The sequence below is a fragment of the Rhinatrema bivittatum genome, chromosome 2, assembly GCF_901001135.1.
Source record: "Rhinatrema bivittatum chromosome 2, aRhiBiv1.1, whole genome shotgun sequence".
Taxonomy (NCBI): Eukaryota; Metazoa; Chordata; class Amphibia; order Gymnophiona; family Rhinatrematidae; genus Rhinatrema; species Rhinatrema bivittatum.
This window is the reverse complement of record NC_042616.1, coordinates 316,321,705-316,342,582: the sequence shown is the minus strand read 5'-3', so window position 1 is coordinate 316,342,582 and position 20,878 is coordinate 316,321,705. Positions and strand designations below refer to the sequence as shown.

Below are 20,878 nucleotides of genomic sequence, written 5' to 3'. Positions count from 1 at the left end.
TAAAGAAGTTAGGGCTGTTCAGTTTGGAGAAGAGACTACTGAATGGGGATATGATATAGGTCTACAAAATCATGAAAGGACGTGAACAGGTTAATGTAAATCGGTTACCTACTCTCTCAGATAATAGACGAACCAGGGGGCACTCCATGAAGTTAGCAAGTAGCTCATTTAAAACAAATGAAAGAAAATTATTTTTCATTCAGCGCATAGTTAAGATCTGGAATTCATTGCCAGAGGATGTGGTTATGGTAGTTAGTGTAACTGGGTTTTAAAAAGCTTTGGTTAAGTTCCTAGAGGAAAAATCCATTAACTGCTATTAATTAATAAGGAATAGTAGCTTGAGATTTATTTATTGTTTGTGTACTTGCCAGGTACTTGTGACTTGGATTGGCCACTGTTAGAAACAGGATCCTGGGCTTGATGAACCCTTGGTCTGATCAGTATTGTATATCTTATGATCTTATATTCTAACTTTTGCCCTTGATTCCTCAGGTGCTCCAGGATTTGGGAATCAAGGATTCTCAGGAAGAGTCAGACTTGGAGAGAGTGGATCCTGTTCTGGATGGCTTGAGGAGTCCAGTGAAAGCTATTACCTTCCATAAGTCAGTGAAGAAGTTGGTTTATTGAGAGTGAGATACTCCATAATCTGACCTGAGTGTTGGTAGGGCTGTTGCGACCATGACCTACAAATCCTGACACTGGCATGGTCACTAGCTCATGGGAGAGCGTGAGCCCCTGAACCATGGCACAATTCAGAGAGGAGCCCCAAGGCACACCATGGGAGGTGAGAGCATGCAAGCACGAGCGGAGCAGGAACAAGGCAGGACTGGAACTAAGGCAAGAAGCTCAGAACAGGAACCAGGCAGGATCAGCCCTCCGCTGGACCTACATGCACCAATGAGACCCAGCAACGCAATGCTGGTCTCAGGAGTAGCCCTCTGTCTACTCGAAATCCCTTTCGGACCCGCCGCTTGGAAATGAGTGTGTGAGGCCAGACGGAGGCTGAGGGCAGGAACAAGATGAAGACTTGGAACTTGGAAGGACTCAGACGAAGACTCAGGTTACTCGGAAGACTCGTTCAAAGACTTGGAACTTGGAAGACTCAGACGAAGACTTGGAACTTGGAAGGACTTGGACAAGGATTCAGGTTACTCAGAAGATCTCAGGCAAGGCTTCAGGACTCAAGCGAAAGTACTGGGTGAGAACTGCATTGTAGTGTGCCCTACACAGCCGCCCATGGCTGGTCGCAGACCACACTGAGCGTGACGCAGAGTGGAACTTGAGATGAACATGTTGAAGATTCAGTAGAGGCCTGCACCGAGGCACGCTCTACACAGCCACCTGTGGCTGGTCGTGGACCACGCTGGAGCGGGGCATGGACGGAAGCAGGCAAGGAACTCTGAAGACTGGGACAGGATTCAAGACTAAGGATTCAAGACTCGGAACTTGGAACTCAGAACATTAAAAACAAGGGTCTTTCAGAGACTTGCGCTGCAGACGAGAAGAAGGCCTTGTACCATGAAGCGCCCTACACAGCCCCACATGGGTGGCATGCCAGGAAAGGTGGATGCAGGAAACTGGGATCTGGTTGCAGAGGCGAAGACGAAGGCATCAGGACCAAGACATCAGGAACACAGAACATCTGGAACAACAGGACTCAGGACATGGAACAGGCAACGAAGGAGCTCTGATGAAGGACGAGACCAGGAACATCAGGATGAGGAGACCAGGAACATGGAACAAAGAATCATCTAGACAAGTAAAGACCATGGAGGACCTGGACCAGCAAGGAAGAACATGGACAACCATGAAGTCTGATCCGAAGGCCCAGAGGAACAGGAACTGAGCCCTTTTATAGGGCTGAACCAGGCAGTGGACTGAAGAGGACTTCCGGTGGGGCCGTGGGCTTTTCCCGCTGCTGGCCCTTTAAAAACAGTGAAGAAGCGCGCGCCAGTGTCTAGAGAATGGCCCAGGAAGGAACAGGGCCATGGACAGCGGTGTCCCTGCTACTCAAAACAGGCAGGCAATGGGGGCGGCCTCCAGGCAGCAGGATGGTGTCGCGGCGGCAGCGGGCTTTCCTTGCCGCTCGAAGGAGTCCCGGCGGTGTCTTCCCCGCTGCAGAGAAGGAATCAGCAGAGGCGGCTTCAGGGCTGCATTGGAGGCAGCGCTGGTGGCTTGGAGCCAAGATGAAGCTTATCCTGGCAGCGGCTAGGCCGCAAAGAACGGCAGCCCCTCCTGCCGCGTACAGCGGCATTGGGCCGTGCGGGAGTGGCAGCGGCGGCCAGACCGCATTAAAGTGGCAGCAGCGGTGGTGGCGGGCTGGGGTGAGAGGCATGCTCGCGGGATGAGCTCCGTGACCAGGATCGTAACAATGGCGAAGCTTTATCCATTGCCCGAGGAGACGTTTGAACTCCTAGTACTTACTAAGATTGACACTTCAATTTCGGTAGTGATTAAAAAGACCACTATTCTGGTAGTAGGATCTGCTGCCTTGAGAGATGTACAGGACCAGAAATTAGAGCTTCACCTCAAAAGGATATTTGAGATCTTGGCCCTGGGCATAAGAGCTGCGATTTGCAGCAGTTTTATGCAGAGGGCATGTATGCATTGGGGCCAGCAATTGCATGAAGCACAACCTACGTCAGGAGCAGCTACGCAAAAGGCTGAGTGTTGTGGCATATTGCACTCATGCCTTGTACAACTTCATCAGAACATCTTCCAGGCTCATGATGTCTTCTGTGTCAGCCAGAAGATTGCTCTGCTTGAGAAATTGGTCTGCAGATATGTGGTCCAAGTCTCAATTGGAAGCTCTCCCTTTTAAGGGCAAGCTCTTGTTTGGTGAGGACCTGGAGCAGATAATGAAACATTTGGTAGAGTCCAAGGTGCACAGATTGCCAAAAGATAAGCCAAAGGGCAGAACATTTTTTACTGCTCGGTTCCGGTTTCATGATAATAGGAGATTTCGCGCAGCTAAAGGTCCCTTGGGGCCTCCAAGGAGGTCCGCACGTAGATCTCAGTCCTGGGGGTAAGTCCTTTCGAGGTGGTCGGAGACCTCCCCAGGACAGCACCATGGCAGGCACAGGTGTTGCAAAATCCTTGCAATGAAATGAGTATGGTCCACCTCTCAGTCCCAGATCACGCTGTTTTACAAGGAATGGATCAAAATCATTTCCAACCAATGGGTTCTAAGTGTGAGAAAAGATGGCTATGCATTAGAATTTTCTCATCTGATTCAAGACCACTTTCAGAGCCTAGGGGCCATAATCCCAGTTCCTCAAGAGTAACAAGGCACAGGAAGGTACTCCATTTAGTTCATCATACCAAAGAAGGAAGGGAAGTTTCGCACAGTCTTGCATTTGAAGATAGTGAATGTGGCTCTAAAAGTACCTCATTTCTGGATGGAGACGCTGGGGTCAGTAATAGTGGTGGTGCACAAAGAGGAGTCCTTGGCTTCTCTAGATTTGACAGAGGTTTATCTGCACATAGCCATCAAACCGGAACACCAGTGTTTTCTGAGGTTTATGATTCTGGGGAAGCTTCAGTTTCGAGTCTCTTGTTCGGTCTGGCAATGTCATCCCACACATTCACCAAGATGATGGTGGTGAGGGTGGTAGCTGATTTATATCACTAGGGTGTGTTAGTGCACTTGTATTTAGACGACTGACTCAGCCAGGTGAAGTCGGAGGATCTCTATTGGCAGTCGGAGCAGAAGGTTCTGCTGTGCTTGGAGTCTTTTGGCTGGGTGGTGAATCTTGTGAAATCCATCTTCTTCCCTCTCAGACCCTGGAGTATCTGGAGGCTAGGTTTGACAACATATGGGCAGAGTGTTTCTCATGGAAGAGAGGATGCTGAAGCTGCAGAAGCAGACTCGTCCCCTTTGGGGTTCTCGATGCCCAGGGTCTGGGACTCCTTGCAAGTCCTGGGTTGTATGGCATCAACCCTGGAGTTGGTGCCTTGGGCATTCACTCCTATGCGGCCTCTACAGAGGGTTGTTCTCTTCCGGTGGAATCCCTTGTCAGAGTGTAACCTTTACTTGGGGTGCATTACGTCCTAAGGGCACACAATCTAATTCATATCTTCTGGGGCTGCTCCGACTAAACATTCACTCCCTCACTGACTCTTAATCCCTGGGGAGAATCCTTTTCATGGGGGGAAGCTCTCGCTCATGGCCCAGAAGATAAAAGAAGGTCACCAGTGTGTGTGCTCTACTTTAGGTGCTTCCAATGAGGTGAAAGGCTATGCAAACTAGACAGGACCAGGTCTGGGTGTTAAAATTAAGTTTACTGATTCAAAATATTAAATAAGTCCATTTGTCCAAAATAATGAGCGTACATCTGACTGTAGTTCCAGGATTTTCTTTCTGTGTAGGTAGGTGTTAGGGATGTGCAGAGGGTTGGCATACGTTGCATTCAGTATTCGTATTCGTCGGGGGGCAGATACGTTGCATTTGGCAAGGGGGGCCCCCGATACGTTCATGTGTTCATTCTTATTTGTTTCCCGGCTAAAATTGAATTAACTACAACCCCCCACCCTCCTGACCCCCCCCAAGACTTACCAAAACTCCCTGGTGGTCCAGTGGGGGTCCGAGAGCCATCTCCTGCACTCGGGCCGTCGGCTGCCAGTAATCAAAATGGCGCCGATAGCCTTTGCCCTTACTATGTCACAGGGGCTACCGGTGCCATTGGTTGGCCCCTGTCACATGGTAGGAGCACAAGATGGCATTGGCCATCCATTGCTCCTACCATGTGGCATAGTAAGGTCAAAGGCTATCGGCGCCATTTTGAATACCGGCAGCCGACGGCATGAGTGCAGGAGATGGCTCCCGGACCCCCTGCTTGACCACCAGGGAGTTTTGGTAAGTCTTGGGGGGTCAGGAGGGTGGGGGGTTTGTTTAAATTCGCTCCTTTAGACAGCCGAATAATTCGGTGAAGATTTGTTGTATTCGTGGGGAATCGCGATACATTTCGCTTCCCTATGAATAAAACGAATATGGCCCTATATGTTCTGGATTACCAATATGTTGGAAACAAATGCACACCCCTAGTAGGTGTCCTTATCACAGATCTCTGGGTAGAGCCCATGGTGATTAAATGCGCATAACTCTCCTAGCAGCTCTGTGGGAATCTATTCCATGTTACCATTGCTAATGGCAGTGGCTATTCTCTAATGAACTTAATAGCAGGTAATGGACTTCTCCTCCAAGAACTTATCCAATCCTTTTTTAAACACAGCTATACTAACTGCACTAACCACATCCTCTGGCAACAAATTCCAGAGTTCCTTGCTGTGCAGAGATCCGAATGGGATCTCCTTCTCTGATGCTTCCTTCCTTTGGTGCACCTCTTCTTTTATCCTTAGCAGTTACTTCAGGTGATTTCTTAAGTGGAAAAACTATGGAATCAGGCTATTACTCCTGCACTGCAATCCCAGTGGGGAGGGGGCATCCAAAAACCTTCCCACTAACTCAAAGTCCAAAAATACTTCATACATCTTCCTAAACTGGTGTTCATGCTGTCACAGGAGCTTACGACATTCAGGTTGTGAATGGGTTCACTGGTCTTCAGCCGCTGACCTTTGAATACGGTCAGTGAGGATAACTTTCCCCAAAGAAGCAGGGTGACCTCAGTTCCTTTCAAAAACAGGACTCCTCTAGGCTTCACTGTCTCTCACAGCAGGATCCATCACTGGTGCTTGCCTACCTAGGGTTTAGAGAAATCTCACAGGTCTTTGGCCCCTAGTGAGAACCCTTTTACCCCAAAGGGTATCAGGCTCAACAATCTATCTCTCTGCAACTTAGAATAAGCAGGACCCTCTGGCAGGGGATGGAACAGCTCCCCTATGAGGAAAGGCTGAAGAGGTTAGGGCTGTTCATCTTGGAGAAGAGATGGCTGAGGGGGGATATGATAGAGGTCTTTAAGATCATGAGAGGTCTTGAACGAGTAGATGTGAATCGGTTATTTATACTTTCGAATAATAGAAGGACTAGGGGGCATTCCATGAACTGATGTCAACCGCTTCCAATATAAAAGGTCTCAGTATTTGCTAATGAATGGGGTTAGCAAGGATTCGTCCAAGCTACTCTGCCTCCTCGGACTTACCAGGGGTACTCGCTTCTCGGGGCCTCGCTCTCTTTTCTCTATTTCAAATTGCCAGTTAGAGGTGTGCATCCGTTTTCCACGGATTTGTAATCCGCAACTTATTTTTTGCTATCTGTTAAATACGTGGGGAGGCGAAACGTATCGCGACTCCCCACGTATTAAACAGATTTCTGTTTTATTCAGCCTAAATAAAAATGTAAACCCCCCACCCTCCTGACCCCCCCCAAGACTTACCAAAACTCCCTGGTGGTCCAGCGGTGGGGTCCGGGAATTTCACTCACACCCTCGGTGCTAGTTTCATCATGGCGCCGATAGCCTTTGTCACAGGGCTACCGGTGCCATTGGTCAGCCCCTGTCACATGGCCATCGGCGCCATCTTGTGCTCCTACCATGTGACAGGGGCTGACCAATGGCACCGGTAGCCCCTGTGACATAGTATGGGCAAAGGCTATCGGCGCCATTTTGAGTCCTGGCATCGGACGGCAGGTCGCTCCGGGACCCCCGTTGGACCCACAGGGACTTTTGGCCAGCTTGGGGGGGCCTCCTGACCCCCACGAGACTTGCCAAAAGTCCAGCGGGGGTCCGGGAGTGACCTCCTTGCACGCCGGCCGTCTGATGCCAATACTCAAAATGGCGCCTTTGCCCTCACTATGACTGCGATCGGCGCCATTTTGAGACTCAAAATCGCCGTCCAATGCCAATACTCAAAATGGCGCCAATCGCCTTTGCCCTCACTATGACGGTGATCGGTGCCATTTTGAGACCCAAAATCGCCGTCCGATACCAATACTCAAAATGGCACCGGTCGCCTTTGCCCTCACAATGAAGGCGATCGGTGCCGTCCGATGCCAGGACTCAAAATGGCGCCGGTAGCCTTTGCCCATACTATGTCACAGGGGCTACCGGTGCCATTGGTCAGCCCCTGTCACATGGTAGGAGCACAAGATGGCGCCGATGACTATGTGACAGGGGCTGACCAATGGCACCGGTAGCCCCTGTGACAAAGGCTATCGGCGCCATGATGAAACTAGCACCGAGGGTGTGAGTGAGTTCCCGGACCCCACCGCTGGACCACCAGGGAGTTTTGGTAAGTCTTGGGGGGGGTCAGGAGGGTGGGGGGTTGTAGTTAATTTTAGCTGGGACAATAATTTAACTCGCCGTAGTAACGTATTTATAGATCGACAACTTATGGAATTCTCCATACTTCCGCATGAAACGGAATTGACCCCCCACGAATACGTATCACGTATGCAACAAAACCTTTTCCCTGCACATCCCTATTGCCAATAGGAACTGATACTCGCTCCTCGAGGGCCCATGTTCCTGAACACTCTGAAGATTCTCTACTGTCTGGAAGCTATCACAGACATAGACAATTGTGAGTTACCATCGCTCTCTCAGAGCTTTCCCTGGAACCAGGTACTCGCTCCTCGAGGGCCTAACCCTTTCCAGCTACTGAGCTTACTAAAGATCTTATGTGAGATCTGTCATCCAGTTCTGGCTATGAATACAGCATACCCTGTCTACTCATTATCTATAGTTTCTCTACAGCTCAGTAACCCTGGGATCGCTGTTCCAGTACCTGAGGGACTTCAGTCCTGCCGGGCATATAAGCTCACTACTGCCACCTCTGGTGGTTCTACTAACCTCTCTAATAAAAGAATTATCTGTGTCTGTCTCCGTACTCAAGCCTAGCCGGTGGTCCCTCTCAGGATATCCTCCTGGGACACAGTCATCTGCCATCGGCCCAGGATTCACCTATCTACATTCATCTACAGCTGAGTGTCCTCTCAAGCACTCCGCTGGTAACAGATGGCTATTCCTTCCCCACCAGGAGTCTTCAGCAACAGATTCATTACAGTTTTGTTACTACTCCCTCTACAGGAGCTGAGCATATCAGTTTACTAACTTCTCCTTCCTCAAGGAATAGATTATAACAGATTGCTAACCCCCGTACGGAGATTCATAACAGATTGTTAACTCCTCCCTCTTGAGGTGTCATTCACAACCAGCTTGCTCACTCCTCCCCTTTATAGGAGTTTAACCATCACAGATAGCTAGCTCCTCCCTCCAGAGGAGCTTTCTCATATCAAGAGCGCTATCTCCTCCTACCACAGGAGCAGATCCTGAACAGATTGCTGATTCCCTAGCAGGTCCTTAACACTTTCCCCTTTGTTCTATTTTAAAAGCTGCTCTATCTCCTTTTTAAAGGTTAGCGCCAGCAGTCTGGTTCCACCCTGGGTAAGGGGGAGCCCATCCCTTTGGAAGAGACTCCCCCTTCCCCAAAAGGTTCCCCACTTCCTTACAAAACTGAGTCTTTCTTCCTTGCAGCATCATCTCATCCACACATTGAGACTCTGGAGCTCTGCCTGCCTCTGGTGACCTGCGTGTGGAACAGGGAGCATTTCGGAGAATGCTACCCTGGAGGTTCTGGATTTAAGCTTTCTACCTAAGAGCCCAAATTTGGCTTCCAGAACCTCCCTCCCACATTTTCCTATGTTGTTGGTGCCCATGTGTACCACAACAGCTGGCTCCTCCCCAGCACTGTCTAAAATCCTATCTAGGTGACGCGTGAGGTCCACCACCATCGCACCAGGTAGGCATGTTACCAGATGATCCTCATGCCCACCAGCCACCCAGCTGTCTACATTCCTAATAATCTAATCTCCAACTATGGTGGCCGACCTAACCCTTCCGTCCTGGGCAGTAGGCCTTGGAGACACATCCTTTATGCGAAAGGACAATGCACCATCTGGAGAGCAGGTCCTTGCTATAGGATCCTTTCCTGCTGCACCATGTTGATGCTCTCTGATCATGAGACCTTCTTCCTCCAAGGCAGCATCAGGGCTGCCAGTTTGAATGTTGTTTGCCATTTCCTGTTTCATTTCAAAATGAAGTACCCCCTAAAAGGTACATGCCATTTACTTATCAAGATATGCCTGTTTGTAAGTTCCTGTGTAAATAAAATCAAGCAGATGGACAATACAGCAACATAAAGGTCATAAGCAGAAGTCATGGAATGGCCAAGGAAAGTCCAGAGATCAGAGGGTCCCCCACCTATGGATGACAGCGGAGCATTCTGAAATGGAGAAAACGCTGATGCTGGCATAACAGCCACAGTCCAGGACATGGCAGGATACCCAAAGAAAAAGGGAGGAGGGAAAAGACCTGCAATATAGCAAAAACCCTCCACCCACTACATGATTATGCATGAGCTTATGCATATTTATCAGTTGGAAAGTATAAGACGGGGGGGGAGTGCAAATAAGGAGAAGGGGAGCAGACTCGAAGCAGCCTAGCAACCTCTACTATCGAGGAGGGTGAAGACGAGGCGTGGCCAGGAGACCGGAGAGAGGCACCACCCTACTTGGGGTCAGATGATGGCATGGAGTCTGAGTCGGTGAGGAGCCGAGAGCAGCCTGTTAGCTCTGCCAGTACCAAACCCGGAAGCAAACATTCCAAACAGCCTGGTAGCTCTGCCAGTACCAGATCCAGAAGAAAGCCTCCTTCCCAGATAGTTCTTCAGACCTCCAGCCAGAGCCTGCTTCAGAGATAAACAGAGGTAAATCGCCTGAAGTTGGGACTATGAGGTCAGTAAGTTAGCGATAAATATTAAGATAATAGGCAGGCTAAGGTTTATGGCATGTTTTAAACCACCCATGGTACAGAACCTTTAGGGTAAACTGGTACTTAGTGTTCTGGATGTTAGAGATATGTATTGTTGTTATCTTCTAAATACTAATTCTGCCAAATGTGATAAATAAGTCTAATTCTGTAGAGAACACGTTATCTCTTCCTGAACTTGGGAATGTGAGGTGAAGGGAAAGTGGAAGTGACCTGTAGCAAACAGGTCTCTTCACCCCTAAACTTACTGACAGGCCTAGACTTAGGCCAAGACCTCACTGATGGTTCCTAGCCTCCAGGCTAGGCCAGGCCTCAGTATCAGGCTTTGTCTTGGGCCTAGACCGAAGCTTCAGCAATGAAACCCGGCCAAGACTTAGGCCTCATGCCTGAGGAGTTCCCAGGAAAGTCTCGGGTTGGCCTGAGGAAGCCTCAAGACAGCCTGAGCTGTTTTTTCTGTTTATGAAGTGAAATAGAAAATGTTGTTGCCATTTCCTGTTTCATTTCAAATGAAAGCACATCTCTATAAGGTACATGCCATTTTCTTAGTGACTACTTCTTCAGCTTCATTATGCTGTGCTTCAAGGATCATCATTCAACAGTGAATTAATAGCCATGTTCCTCATGGTAAGTGCTTGACCAGTGTCGCTTCTCCAATAATAAAATCAACCAGCCCCAGGCTCTAGGACCTGGATGTGCTGTTCTGTGGCATTTATTTAAATACTCAAGTACCGTGTAAAACAGATGGAGAATTACTAGCAGGAGTCTGTGTAGCATTTGCTACCAGTGAAAATAATGCTTATTAACCTTAAGGCAAGTCAGCAAGAATGCTGATATTATGATACTTATATCAGTTCATCTTGCAGATAATTAGGAACAGCATATGTAAAAATGTTTCTTATTTTAAGCAATTATCAATTATTCATGTGCAAGTTTACTTAAGTGAAACCATGCAATATTACATGAAGTATGAAATATCTAGCAATCACTGAATATAATTGTTAATTTCCTAAATGCTTAATGATCTATGGAAAAAATGTTTGGATGCATCATGATGGGAATATGTCATTTCTCAGCTACTGAAAGGAGGGTTGTAGTTATTGTAAGAGCATATAAAAGGAAGATACATTGTGTGAGATTTTTTCAAAGATAAAACTTCCTTGAAATGTTTTATGTGGCCAATAAAAACAGCAATATATTGCTCCACCGATTTTATAGCATTGGAATATTTTACTACAGTTTTGTTTTTACTGTTCTGATATTTCTTTTCCCCTTTTCCTTTCCATGTTAGTAATCACGGAGTTTGTATCACAGTAACAGTACTGTGATTGCCAAAACCAGGGAAAGTATGAACCATTATGGCACTTGTGTAAATTAATATATTTCAGCATCCTTATTTTATGTGCCCTATTGTAAACCGTTGTGACGGATCTTCTTAACGACGGTATAGAAAGATTAAATAAATAACTAAACCTGAATTGAAAATAGCTAGAAATGAGTCTCAGCTGAACTGTATTCGTTTCCATATGCCTTCCACTGCAAGAAATGAAGCACTAGTCTGTATTTTATCATTCCATTTCAGAGATCCAATTACAAGCAAATTGGGCAAGTTATTTTTTATCTGTTTAGAACAGAAGCCAAAGTAAAATGTTGGCCCCAGCTTGATTCCACATAGCTGGACCCTTCCGGAAAATACTGATGCTGTACCTAAGTGCCGTAAGATACTGAGATGCTTTAGATATCTGGAAAGTGTCAAAAATGGCCATCCATGTAAATGCTTTCATCTCACTCTCACCAGGGCAATACTCTTCTGGTCCAGCTTCTAGTGTCTCCTACACTGATGCAGTTAAAAATGTGTCATGTGTTTCTTTCTGCATGCAGAATGTTGGCTCCATTTATTAAAGCTGCTGAAACCTAACCATGGCAGTCTCAAAATAACATAAAATAGATAACTCAATCTGGTTAAAGTTAGCCAGATAAGTAGATATTCAGCAGGATAAATATTCTTCCTATATCCTCAAATAAAATGATCCAGTTATACCTTACCAGGTAAAGTTTCAAACCTAACTGGCTATGTTTTAAATACGTGTACGGGTACTAAGATACTTAACCTAACCAGCTATTTTCAAAATAGGGATTGCCAAGTAAAAAAGCAAACAAACAAACAAAAAGGCCCTACCCAGCCCCTCCCCTCTCCCAGTGAAAGCCAATTGGTGCTTTGCAGCCAATCCCCAGCAATCCCCCAATATAATAGCAAAAATATGAACTTATAGGCCTGAAAAAGCCTCCTTCTCCCTTTATTGCCCCCCCCCCCTCCACCCCACCTCACCCTGACGAAGTAGCACAATACAATGAAACTAAAGACCTTTTCCGGAAGGCCAACCTCCCCCCCCCCCCCTTCTGCCTTCCTACTCATCATCCCATCCTGACTGTGCCCATCCACCTGGAACTCCCCAAAGCCTTACTGCAGCCAGGAGCTTGGAAACAGCTTTGCGTTGCCTTTCTGCCACAGTTACTCGACCATTCAGTGTGGGCTCTTTTGGACAATCCGACGACGATGGCCTACATCAACCGGCAGGGAAGAACTAAGAGTCAGCCGGTGGCTCAGGAGTCCCAGGAGTTTGATTTTCTGGACAGAACAGCAGCATCTGACCATTGCCGGGGTGGACCATGTTCTAGCGGATTTTCTCAGTTGGAGAAAACTGGACCCCAGGGAGTGGGAGGTGTTGAAGGCAGCGATGTGTTTCTGTTATATATGGTGGATTTAGGGATACCCTCTCGGGAGCAAAGCAGGACCACATGGCAGGAGCTTGGGTTCTGTCTTCTGCTTAGCTAACCCCCTCCACCACAGGTTGAGCCCTTGAGTTTCTGGGGACCAGTAGGACTTGGGTACACCCACCAAACATGACATTGAAGGCTGGGTTGGTTTTCTGTCTAGCCAGCCCCCTTTCCCCGCAGATTGAGCCCTTGGAATCTAGGGAAAAAGTAGGACTTAGCTAGAACAGGCCAGGCCTAGACTGAAGACAGGGCTGGATGCCTAAGGAAGTACAGGGCTTGATACAAGGTTATACCAGGGATGAAGGCATAAGGGCGTGCAGGCAAGGTATGATACAAGTGCCAGATCAAGCCAGGACAGGACAAGACAAGGAGTGGACAGGACATAAACAGAAGGCTCAAAGGCCACAGGGCTAGGCAAGGAGCATAAAGACAACTAGGCCACAGGCAAAGTAGATAGCAAGAAGGCCCTAAGACCACAAGGATGGCAGAGAGCGAGAAGGTCCTAAGACCACAAGGCAAGGCAGGAAGGCCCATAGGCCACAGAGCAGAGCAAGGGTCAGAAGCCAGGACAAAGAGCCAAGAGTAAACTCAATGAACCAGCAAGGAGGTTTTGGCAAGACAAATCTAAATAGGGCTGAGGCTGGTGTGGTACAGGCATGAAGGAGAAGCTTGGCAGGTTTGGAATCTATGCCTGCTGAGGAACTCCTAGTGGAGACAGGCTGAGTTTGGTTGGTTACTGAGGAGCTGGCTGTGATGGCTGAGAGCAGAGTTTGTTAGAGGCCTCAACTTGTGAGGAAGTGTCATAGCAGGAAGCATCAGGGTAGGTTGAGGCTGCATAGCAGTTGAAATCCTAACAGTCTCATTCACAAAAACTAGGAGTATCCTCATATGAACTTAATGGCAACCAGACAGAATGCAAAGGCATCTCATTTTTACAACCACCCGAGAAAACACGGTACAGAAGGAATCGATGTTCTAGTTCTACCATGGCTTTGAGGCATTCTTCTTTGTCTTTCCTCCATGGGCACTGGTGGACAAGCTGATTCTGATGGCTCCAGAGTGGCCACATTCACCATGGTTCACAGATCTTGTCAACATGGCCATAGACAGGCCGCTGAGGTTTGACCATCTGTTGAATCTTCTACGCCAGAGCCCAATATTTTCAGATCAGGTGGCTCACTTCAGTCTCACGGCCTGGCTTTTGATAGGAGATAACTGAAACAGAAAGGATATTCCAAAGAAATTACTACTACTTTATTGCAGGCCAGATGACCTTCCACAATCTTAGCATATGTGAGAATTTGGAGGGTTTATGAGTCCTAGTGTACCATTAACAGGGTATAGCCCAATTCAGGCTATGGTTGTCACATATTTTCACTTTTCTAAGGAAGGGTTTGGTCAGAGGTCTGGCTGTTGCGACTGTCGCTGCCCGACGTCTCCACTACGCCCATCTTACCTCTTTGGCGACTCCCTCTTTGCCTGTTGGAAGTTTGGCTGCCGCGGCGTCATCTTGCCGTTCCCCTCCAGCATCCCCGGACCAGCTAGACGCTGCACTCTGCCATGTTTCCCAGCAGTCTAAGGGTGCATGCGCAGCGCAGCCCCGACTCAAGTACCAAGGTGCAGGTGTTCAGATTCGCTGTATTGAGAGACGCTCGCTCGTTGGAACCAGCTGTGCTGTTGGTCTGTGGAGTAGAGTTGGGTATTTCCGAATTGAATCTCATAACTCGTAAGGTACACATGAGTTGGACTATGTAAAGGAAGATGGAATTAGTATGTTAAAATGTGTTGAGTACGCTGAAAATTTGTGAAAGATGGAAGTACCAATTATGTGGTGAACAGCTGCTGCTCTTGTTAAATCTGTGAAGGAAAAATCAGCCGTTGAGTTTTTTCGAAGTTGTGTTGTGCTCAAGTGGCTGGAGGTCACGCTGACTTCCTGTTAAGTTGGGAGTGAATCGTCCCCTGAAGAAGCTGTGGCGAAACAAGGATCCTTGTTGGGACGTGGTGAAGTGTTCCTATATGAAGATGGGACGTGGTGGAGCGTGTCTAGATGAAGAGAGCTTAAAGTTTTAGTAAAGACTTAGTCTGACAAATTGTAGAAGGGTGAAAGTGATCCTGTAAAGATATATGATAAGATTTATTGAGGTTTTGTCAGATCAGTCTTATAATAAAGGGGTGGTGGTATATAATTAGCGAGGACTGAAGCGTGAATATTTTGTGATGATATAGTCCTTATAACTTGTGTGGAGGTTTTATTGGGTGGGGCGTGGTTGTGGTATGAATGAGTGTGTTTGGAATGAGATATTTTTAAGGTGTTGATTGTTAATTAATTGGTGCTATGGTGGGGCAGTAAAGCATGCTATGTTGCACATGTCTTTGTATTAATGATGTACCAATAGATACATTTGTGAGTTTACATTTGTGTAATTAAATTAATATATTTTCTAAATATATATTGGTAAATATGTTACTGATAAATGATGTAAATTGATATTAATAAGATATATTAAAGTTTTCAGATTGCTGATTGAGATTCCCTATGTATTTGTGTATTGGCTATTTGTTCAGCCAGGAGAATTTTGGAGCTTCAGGCTTTGTTGTGTCGAAGATGTTTTCTGCAGATTTCAGAGTTGGGGGTATCGTTACACATGGTGACTTTTCTTTCTTTTTTTTTTTTTTAAATTCTTCATTTATGAGATTTTAAATTACAAACAAAGTTAATTGCTAGTTACAGAACCACATGGATTCTACAATAGAAATCAAAATATAAAGAAAATACTAATTCAAATTAGCAATTACAATGTAGTTATCCACATCAAAATAGAAAGTACCTGGAGAAAGGAAGGAAATAGCAAAGGGGAGTGTACAAAAAATAACCATAATCAAAGAATAGCAATATCATAGTAATTACCAGCAGTATAGTGCGTTTAGCTCTAAAATACTTGGGGTACAGGGGAAGGAGGTAAGTGGCCTTCGGGCCTCTATAAAGGATTGTAATTGTTCAGGTAGGAAAAAAATAAAAAGTTTGTCACCTCTTTTAATGATACATTTACAGGGTAACTAAGTGCAAAGGAAAACCCAATGGAAATAATTTCCTGCCGAAAGGATAGAAAACCTTTCTCTTAACTGGAGTTGCTTGGGCAAGATCAGGGAAAATCCTCACAGGTTTACCATAAAACAAAGCAGGGAACTTCTTAAATAATTATGCATCACATTATTTAAATCCAAAGTTGAGATATAGGAACTAACAAGGTACTCCTATCCAAAACCTCCAATATAGAGTTTTTCAAGAAAATTGGTCAAATTATCCTGAAATTTGGCATTTACAACCAACCTATAAGTTCTTCTTTTAGGACGAAAATAACATGAATTTACAGATGGCATATTTTCAGGTGCAAAACCTAAAACTTCATGAAAAAGCCTCTTCAACGTTAAAAAAAATAATTTCCCCAACAACTTTGGAGACATTCAGAAAATGCAGATTAAGGTTGTCTCACATTATTTTCTAAAATTCAATATGCCTAGAAAGTGCAATACAGTCCTTTCACAGTGGCAACACTAAACTCCTGGATAGTTTTAATCGTGTCTTCAACCTTAGAAAACTTTAGAAATAGTGGAGTTAACTTGCTCCTGCAAATCTGACACACTTTTTGGTGACAGTTTGAAGAGAAAAAATCCATCTTTGAATTAAGCAACTTTAAAGAGTTCCAGAAGCCAGCCTCAAGTGTCACTGTCTCAGGGCGAGGTGGAAGAGGAAAGGACTCACTGCCTTCAGCGACCATGGCTTCCCAGGATAAACTGGGCAAGGAAGGTCCCAACACTGGCCCCAGACTCAACAATCCCATCACCAATATGGTTCCAATGGGCCCGTTCAATGAAATCACCACTGTTCTTGGGCAAGGAAGACAAAGCCAATCTAGCCGGTAGAGCTCGGGAAGCCACTCCCTCCACTATGAGTGCAATCAAGGCGTCATCACTGTGCTCTGCGGGAATGCTCTCTTGAGAGTCTCGATGCACAGGAGGAGGGTGAAGATCTGGGCTGAGGGACGCCTCTTCTCCGGGCAATCGAGGCTTTCCCTCACCTCAATGCGCATCAGGATCCTCGGCTCCCACCACCACTGGCGAAGACATGAAGTGGGTGATAGTTTGCTGTCCAGATGGGGGAAGAGTCTGGAGGGAAGACCCTAATCTTCCGCTTGCGCTTGGAAGACATCTCAAGCAGGAAAAAAGTTAAAAAGGAAAGCAGCCAGGACAGCAGCACTGCACAGCCTCACTATGCACCATCTTGCCTCTCCCGGTGCCTTCTTTTCTGCCAAAGATTGTTTTCGCATTCCATCTTTGTCAATGTGGAACTTCCGGCCTTTCCAGATTCAGATTCCTCCACACTTCACGCGAGGGAGCTTAAGCTCTTAGATGTAAGATGAGCATTATTGAGGTAACTGAAGGTTACTAATAATTTCCAGAGAATGGATCACCTCTATATACTATGGAATAGTCCAAAGAAGGGGTGTAAGGCATCAAAGGCTGCAATTGTGCATTGGCTAAAGGAGGTGATTGGCTCGGCTTATATATCTAAGGGTTGCCCTGTGCTTGAGAGATTAAGGGCTTCCTCAGCACATTCTCAGGTGACCTCTTGGACCAAATTCCAGCAGGTGTCTGCAGAAGATTTGCAGGGAGGCTACTTGGAAGTCATTGTACGCTTTTGTTAGATTTTATCGCTTGGATGTTGGAACGCTGGCTTCCATTTGTTTTGGTGAGATTATTCTACAAGCAGGACTCTTAAGGTCCCACCCTACATAGGGGGTGGGACCTTAAGACTGATCTGGACTGAAAACAGGAAAGGAAAATTGGTTCTTACTTGTTAATTTTCATTCCTGGACTACCACAGATCAGTCCAGAGTTGCCCCCATTGGAGAGGACAGAGAATCTTCCACTCAATACTGATGGTTTGCATACAATGCAGAATTATTGGTGGTTTCAATGCTGTTATTTTCTTTATTTTCTGGGAATGAGTTTCCATTTTGTTGCAACTTCACCTTCTTTCTGCTCGTTGTGGGAGTTTGCATTCAAGGTTCTTAGTGCTGATATCATCTTGGCTTGGGTACAGGAGAAACTACAAGTGGAACACTAGGTAATGTAGCAGTGTCAGTGAGACTTTCTCTGTCTCCATCTGCCAGCAGGGATGCAAAACCTGGGAGTCTGGATTGATCTGTGGTATTCAAGGAACGAAAATTGGAACCCATTTTCCTTTCTTTTGTTTTCCCATGAACTATTTTACAAATGTCTGCTAAGGCCTAAAATTTAACCCTTGCCTCAGAGCAGCTGTTAAATTGTTATTGTTAGTAATCACACTACCTCTCAAAATTCCCCATGCTAACTGACCTGAAGAGTAAGGGCCAATTAGCAGGGACATTTTATCCATTCTAGTTTCCCATCAACCCTGGACTTCTCCAAAAAGTATAATTATATCCTGAGCAGCCCAAGCCCTCTCATTAATGATCTAACCCCCCCAACCCCACAAGAATGATAGTGGTCTGATACTTCTGAACTGACAAAAAAAAGACTCAGCAAAAACCTAGGTTACTTAATTCTTTATGAGCTATAAAATTATCACCTTCTGATCACCCATAAACACCCTCACCCCCACCCCCTCTTCATATTATTGAAATGCCTTTTAAGATTCACATATTTTCTGGTTATGTCATTTTTGCTCATTGTAGTTTTACCTGAGGAATGAGAATTACTCACTGAAAGCTAGTCAAGGAAAGTGTTAAGTTAATCCAATAAAAAGGAATCACCTTTTTTTTTTTTTGGTTTCTGTTTGTTAACCTTCATTTCTAAATAATTACAGTAACATGCATTGCCAAAGCATGGGCTTATTAACACCATTTAAAATGGGCAGAACCATACCAAAAGCAAAGCTGTACTTTTTATTCCAAAAAGTAAAATAATAAAATATATTTATGTAAAATAGAAATGTGAAAAAAAATGTGAGGTTGGGGCATTTCCAGATTTTCCTCTGATTCATAAACTCTTGCAAGGTCATCTAATTAGTTGGAGCATTTTTTTAAAAGTTGCCATATTTTACTGCAAAATGGAATGAAATCTAGGAGTAGGATCAAAAGAGAAGGGCTCACCAACTCTAGTCCTCTGCTCCTGGTCCACAATGCTAATCTAGCCTGGGATCTGAGCCTACCTGGGCTTCTCTTCCCCCCCCCCCCCCCCCATTTAAATCTTCTAGGCCTGGAGAGTTCCTACAAAGTCCAAAAGGACAGGAGAAAAGCCCACTTAGTCCTGCCTGGAAACTAGAACTTAAAAAATGGCATAGTCTACTTGGAGTATTGCGCCAAACTGATGTCACTTTAGCTCTGTCCTCCAGGTGGGCCCTGGAAGTGAGCGAATGAACTTTGCTTCTATTTTTTAGGAATTTCAGGGACCTGGGAAAGGGATATGTGGGGGCCAGGGTGGGAGCTTCCAGGCTCTGGCAGATTTAAACGGGGGGGGGGGGGAGGGGCTAGGAGTGAGAAAGGAGAAGCCAAGGAAGGCCCAGCCAAGCAGATCTGGGTCCTGCTTCACTTTTTACAGGGCAGTAGGGGGTTTCCAGGGCTGCAAGAGGCCTAATTTTATTTTACAATGTAATGAATACGAAAATACCTGAAAACTTTAGGGAAGAAGCTATTTGGAATGAACCAAAAATGGCCTCATTTGTTGAAGTTTTTGCATTCGTTTAAATAAATGCATATCCTTATAGCATGATTCTTACTTGTGCAGCAAATGACAAGGATTAAAGAAAGCACATCAAGGACCTGGGCATTCTTATAGCTAAATGTGCACTGTCTTTGTCTCCTATACACGTGAAAATAATGTAGTCATCACTGTTAACAAATAACAATGGGGGTCTCAGTTAAAAAAAAAAAAAAGAGAAAAACAGAACAAAACCTCCTCGTTTAGACATGCCATGCTTGGCACATTATTACTGTAAGCTGCAGACAATAAAACACTTTGGGGAAATTCTGCTACCCTTTCGGAAAATGTGCCTTATTTAGAAACGATTATTTCCAATTTAGAACAAAACATTCTACTAAGTAAGACCCAAGTAAATGGACAAAAAGAAAAGCTACTGCAAAGTCTGATGCTGCAGCCGAGTTTCTTAGTACCCCTTTGCCGATTCTAAGTATTGCTGTTTTGCTTCTCTCTAGCTGTTGTATCTGGTTCCAGTTGGCCTGTGCGTCTGTGTTATTGCTGCCTTCCAACTAACAGCCTTCACTTTCCGAGAGAACTTGGCAGCCACTGCTCTCCTGCTGATACTCTTCGGGTATGTGATTGGAAATGCTGCTCAGGAATTACGGTTTGTTCTCCCTCACGTAGAAATCTTTTAGGTTTGCCTGCACCTGCTGTTGGCGCCATGATTTTTTTTCCTCATGAGCTATTATGCTTTAATTTAGGAAACCGAGAGAACAAGCTGGCTCATGATGCTGAGGGCTCTGTGGGGGATTGGTTCATTCTTAATTAGCCAGGCACGGGAAATGTCTTTGGGAGTTGCTCATGCTGTTCACAGGTTTTTTATACAGGTTGGCTGTTTAAGATTGATTCTGTGTTATCTTCACTTCAGGACAGAGCGGGGAGCTAAAAAAAAAAAAAAAAAGCAGTAATAAAGTTGGCTATGAATTTCCCAGAAGGGTCGGAACTCAGCATTGTTTCATTGACAATTGAAGTTCTAGCTTGGCTTTACCTCTCATAGAGTTTAATATGTCTAAAATATAGCCTCATGGGGGGAGGGCCAAACAAGTTGGTATTAATGTTCCTTGTCGTTAATATCCACAATTCTGTTTGCTGCAAATAGTGCTATGGAGTTTGAAAAGCTCATTAGCAACACAAACAGGTTATTCTGCAGCAACACAATTATTTATTTATTTATTTATTTATTTATTTATTTATTTATTTAACTTATTATACTGCCTGTAAAAACAGTTTACACAGTTGGCAGATTTGGTACCTAATCATTTTTTTATGTCCCTGTTGCAAAATAATTGCAGCAAAAATAGTTCTCTCTATACTGCCTTACCTATTCTGCCCCAGAGCTTCTTTGTTTGTATAAATTACAATTACAGTTTAGAACTCAAACAGACCTCTTTTTTTAAGATGACCATATAGGAAATTAAAAAGCTGATTTTCAATGGATTTAGGGGCCTAACTTTGTGAGTTAGGGCCTTAATTTGACCCTTTTGAAAATTTGCTAGGGCTTGGTACCTAAATTTAGGAGCCAATGAAATAATCCGCGGTAAACCATATGCAGGTTTTTGTGTGTGTTATTGTGCAAGTTCTCCCACACTGAAACGCGTTCAGTGTGAAAAAAACGCGCACACAAACTCGCTCAAAAAACC

The 20,878-nt window shown here is 45.3% G+C and overlaps 1 protein-coding gene across 1 annotated transcript in view; it reads left to right on the top strand.

Moving 5' to 3' along the window:
• The window catches only part of ABCA13 (ATP binding cassette subfamily A member 13), a 929,477-nt gene that overhangs the window by 682,559 nt on the left and 226,040 nt on the right, over positions 1-20,878 (top strand). The window contains exon 45 of the mRNA XM_029587089.1: positions 19,694-19,809. Within this exon, the coding sequence (XP_029442949.1) occupies positions 19,694-19,809 (116 nt within the window). The remainder of the gene's footprint in view (positions 1-19,693; positions 19,810-20,878) is intronic.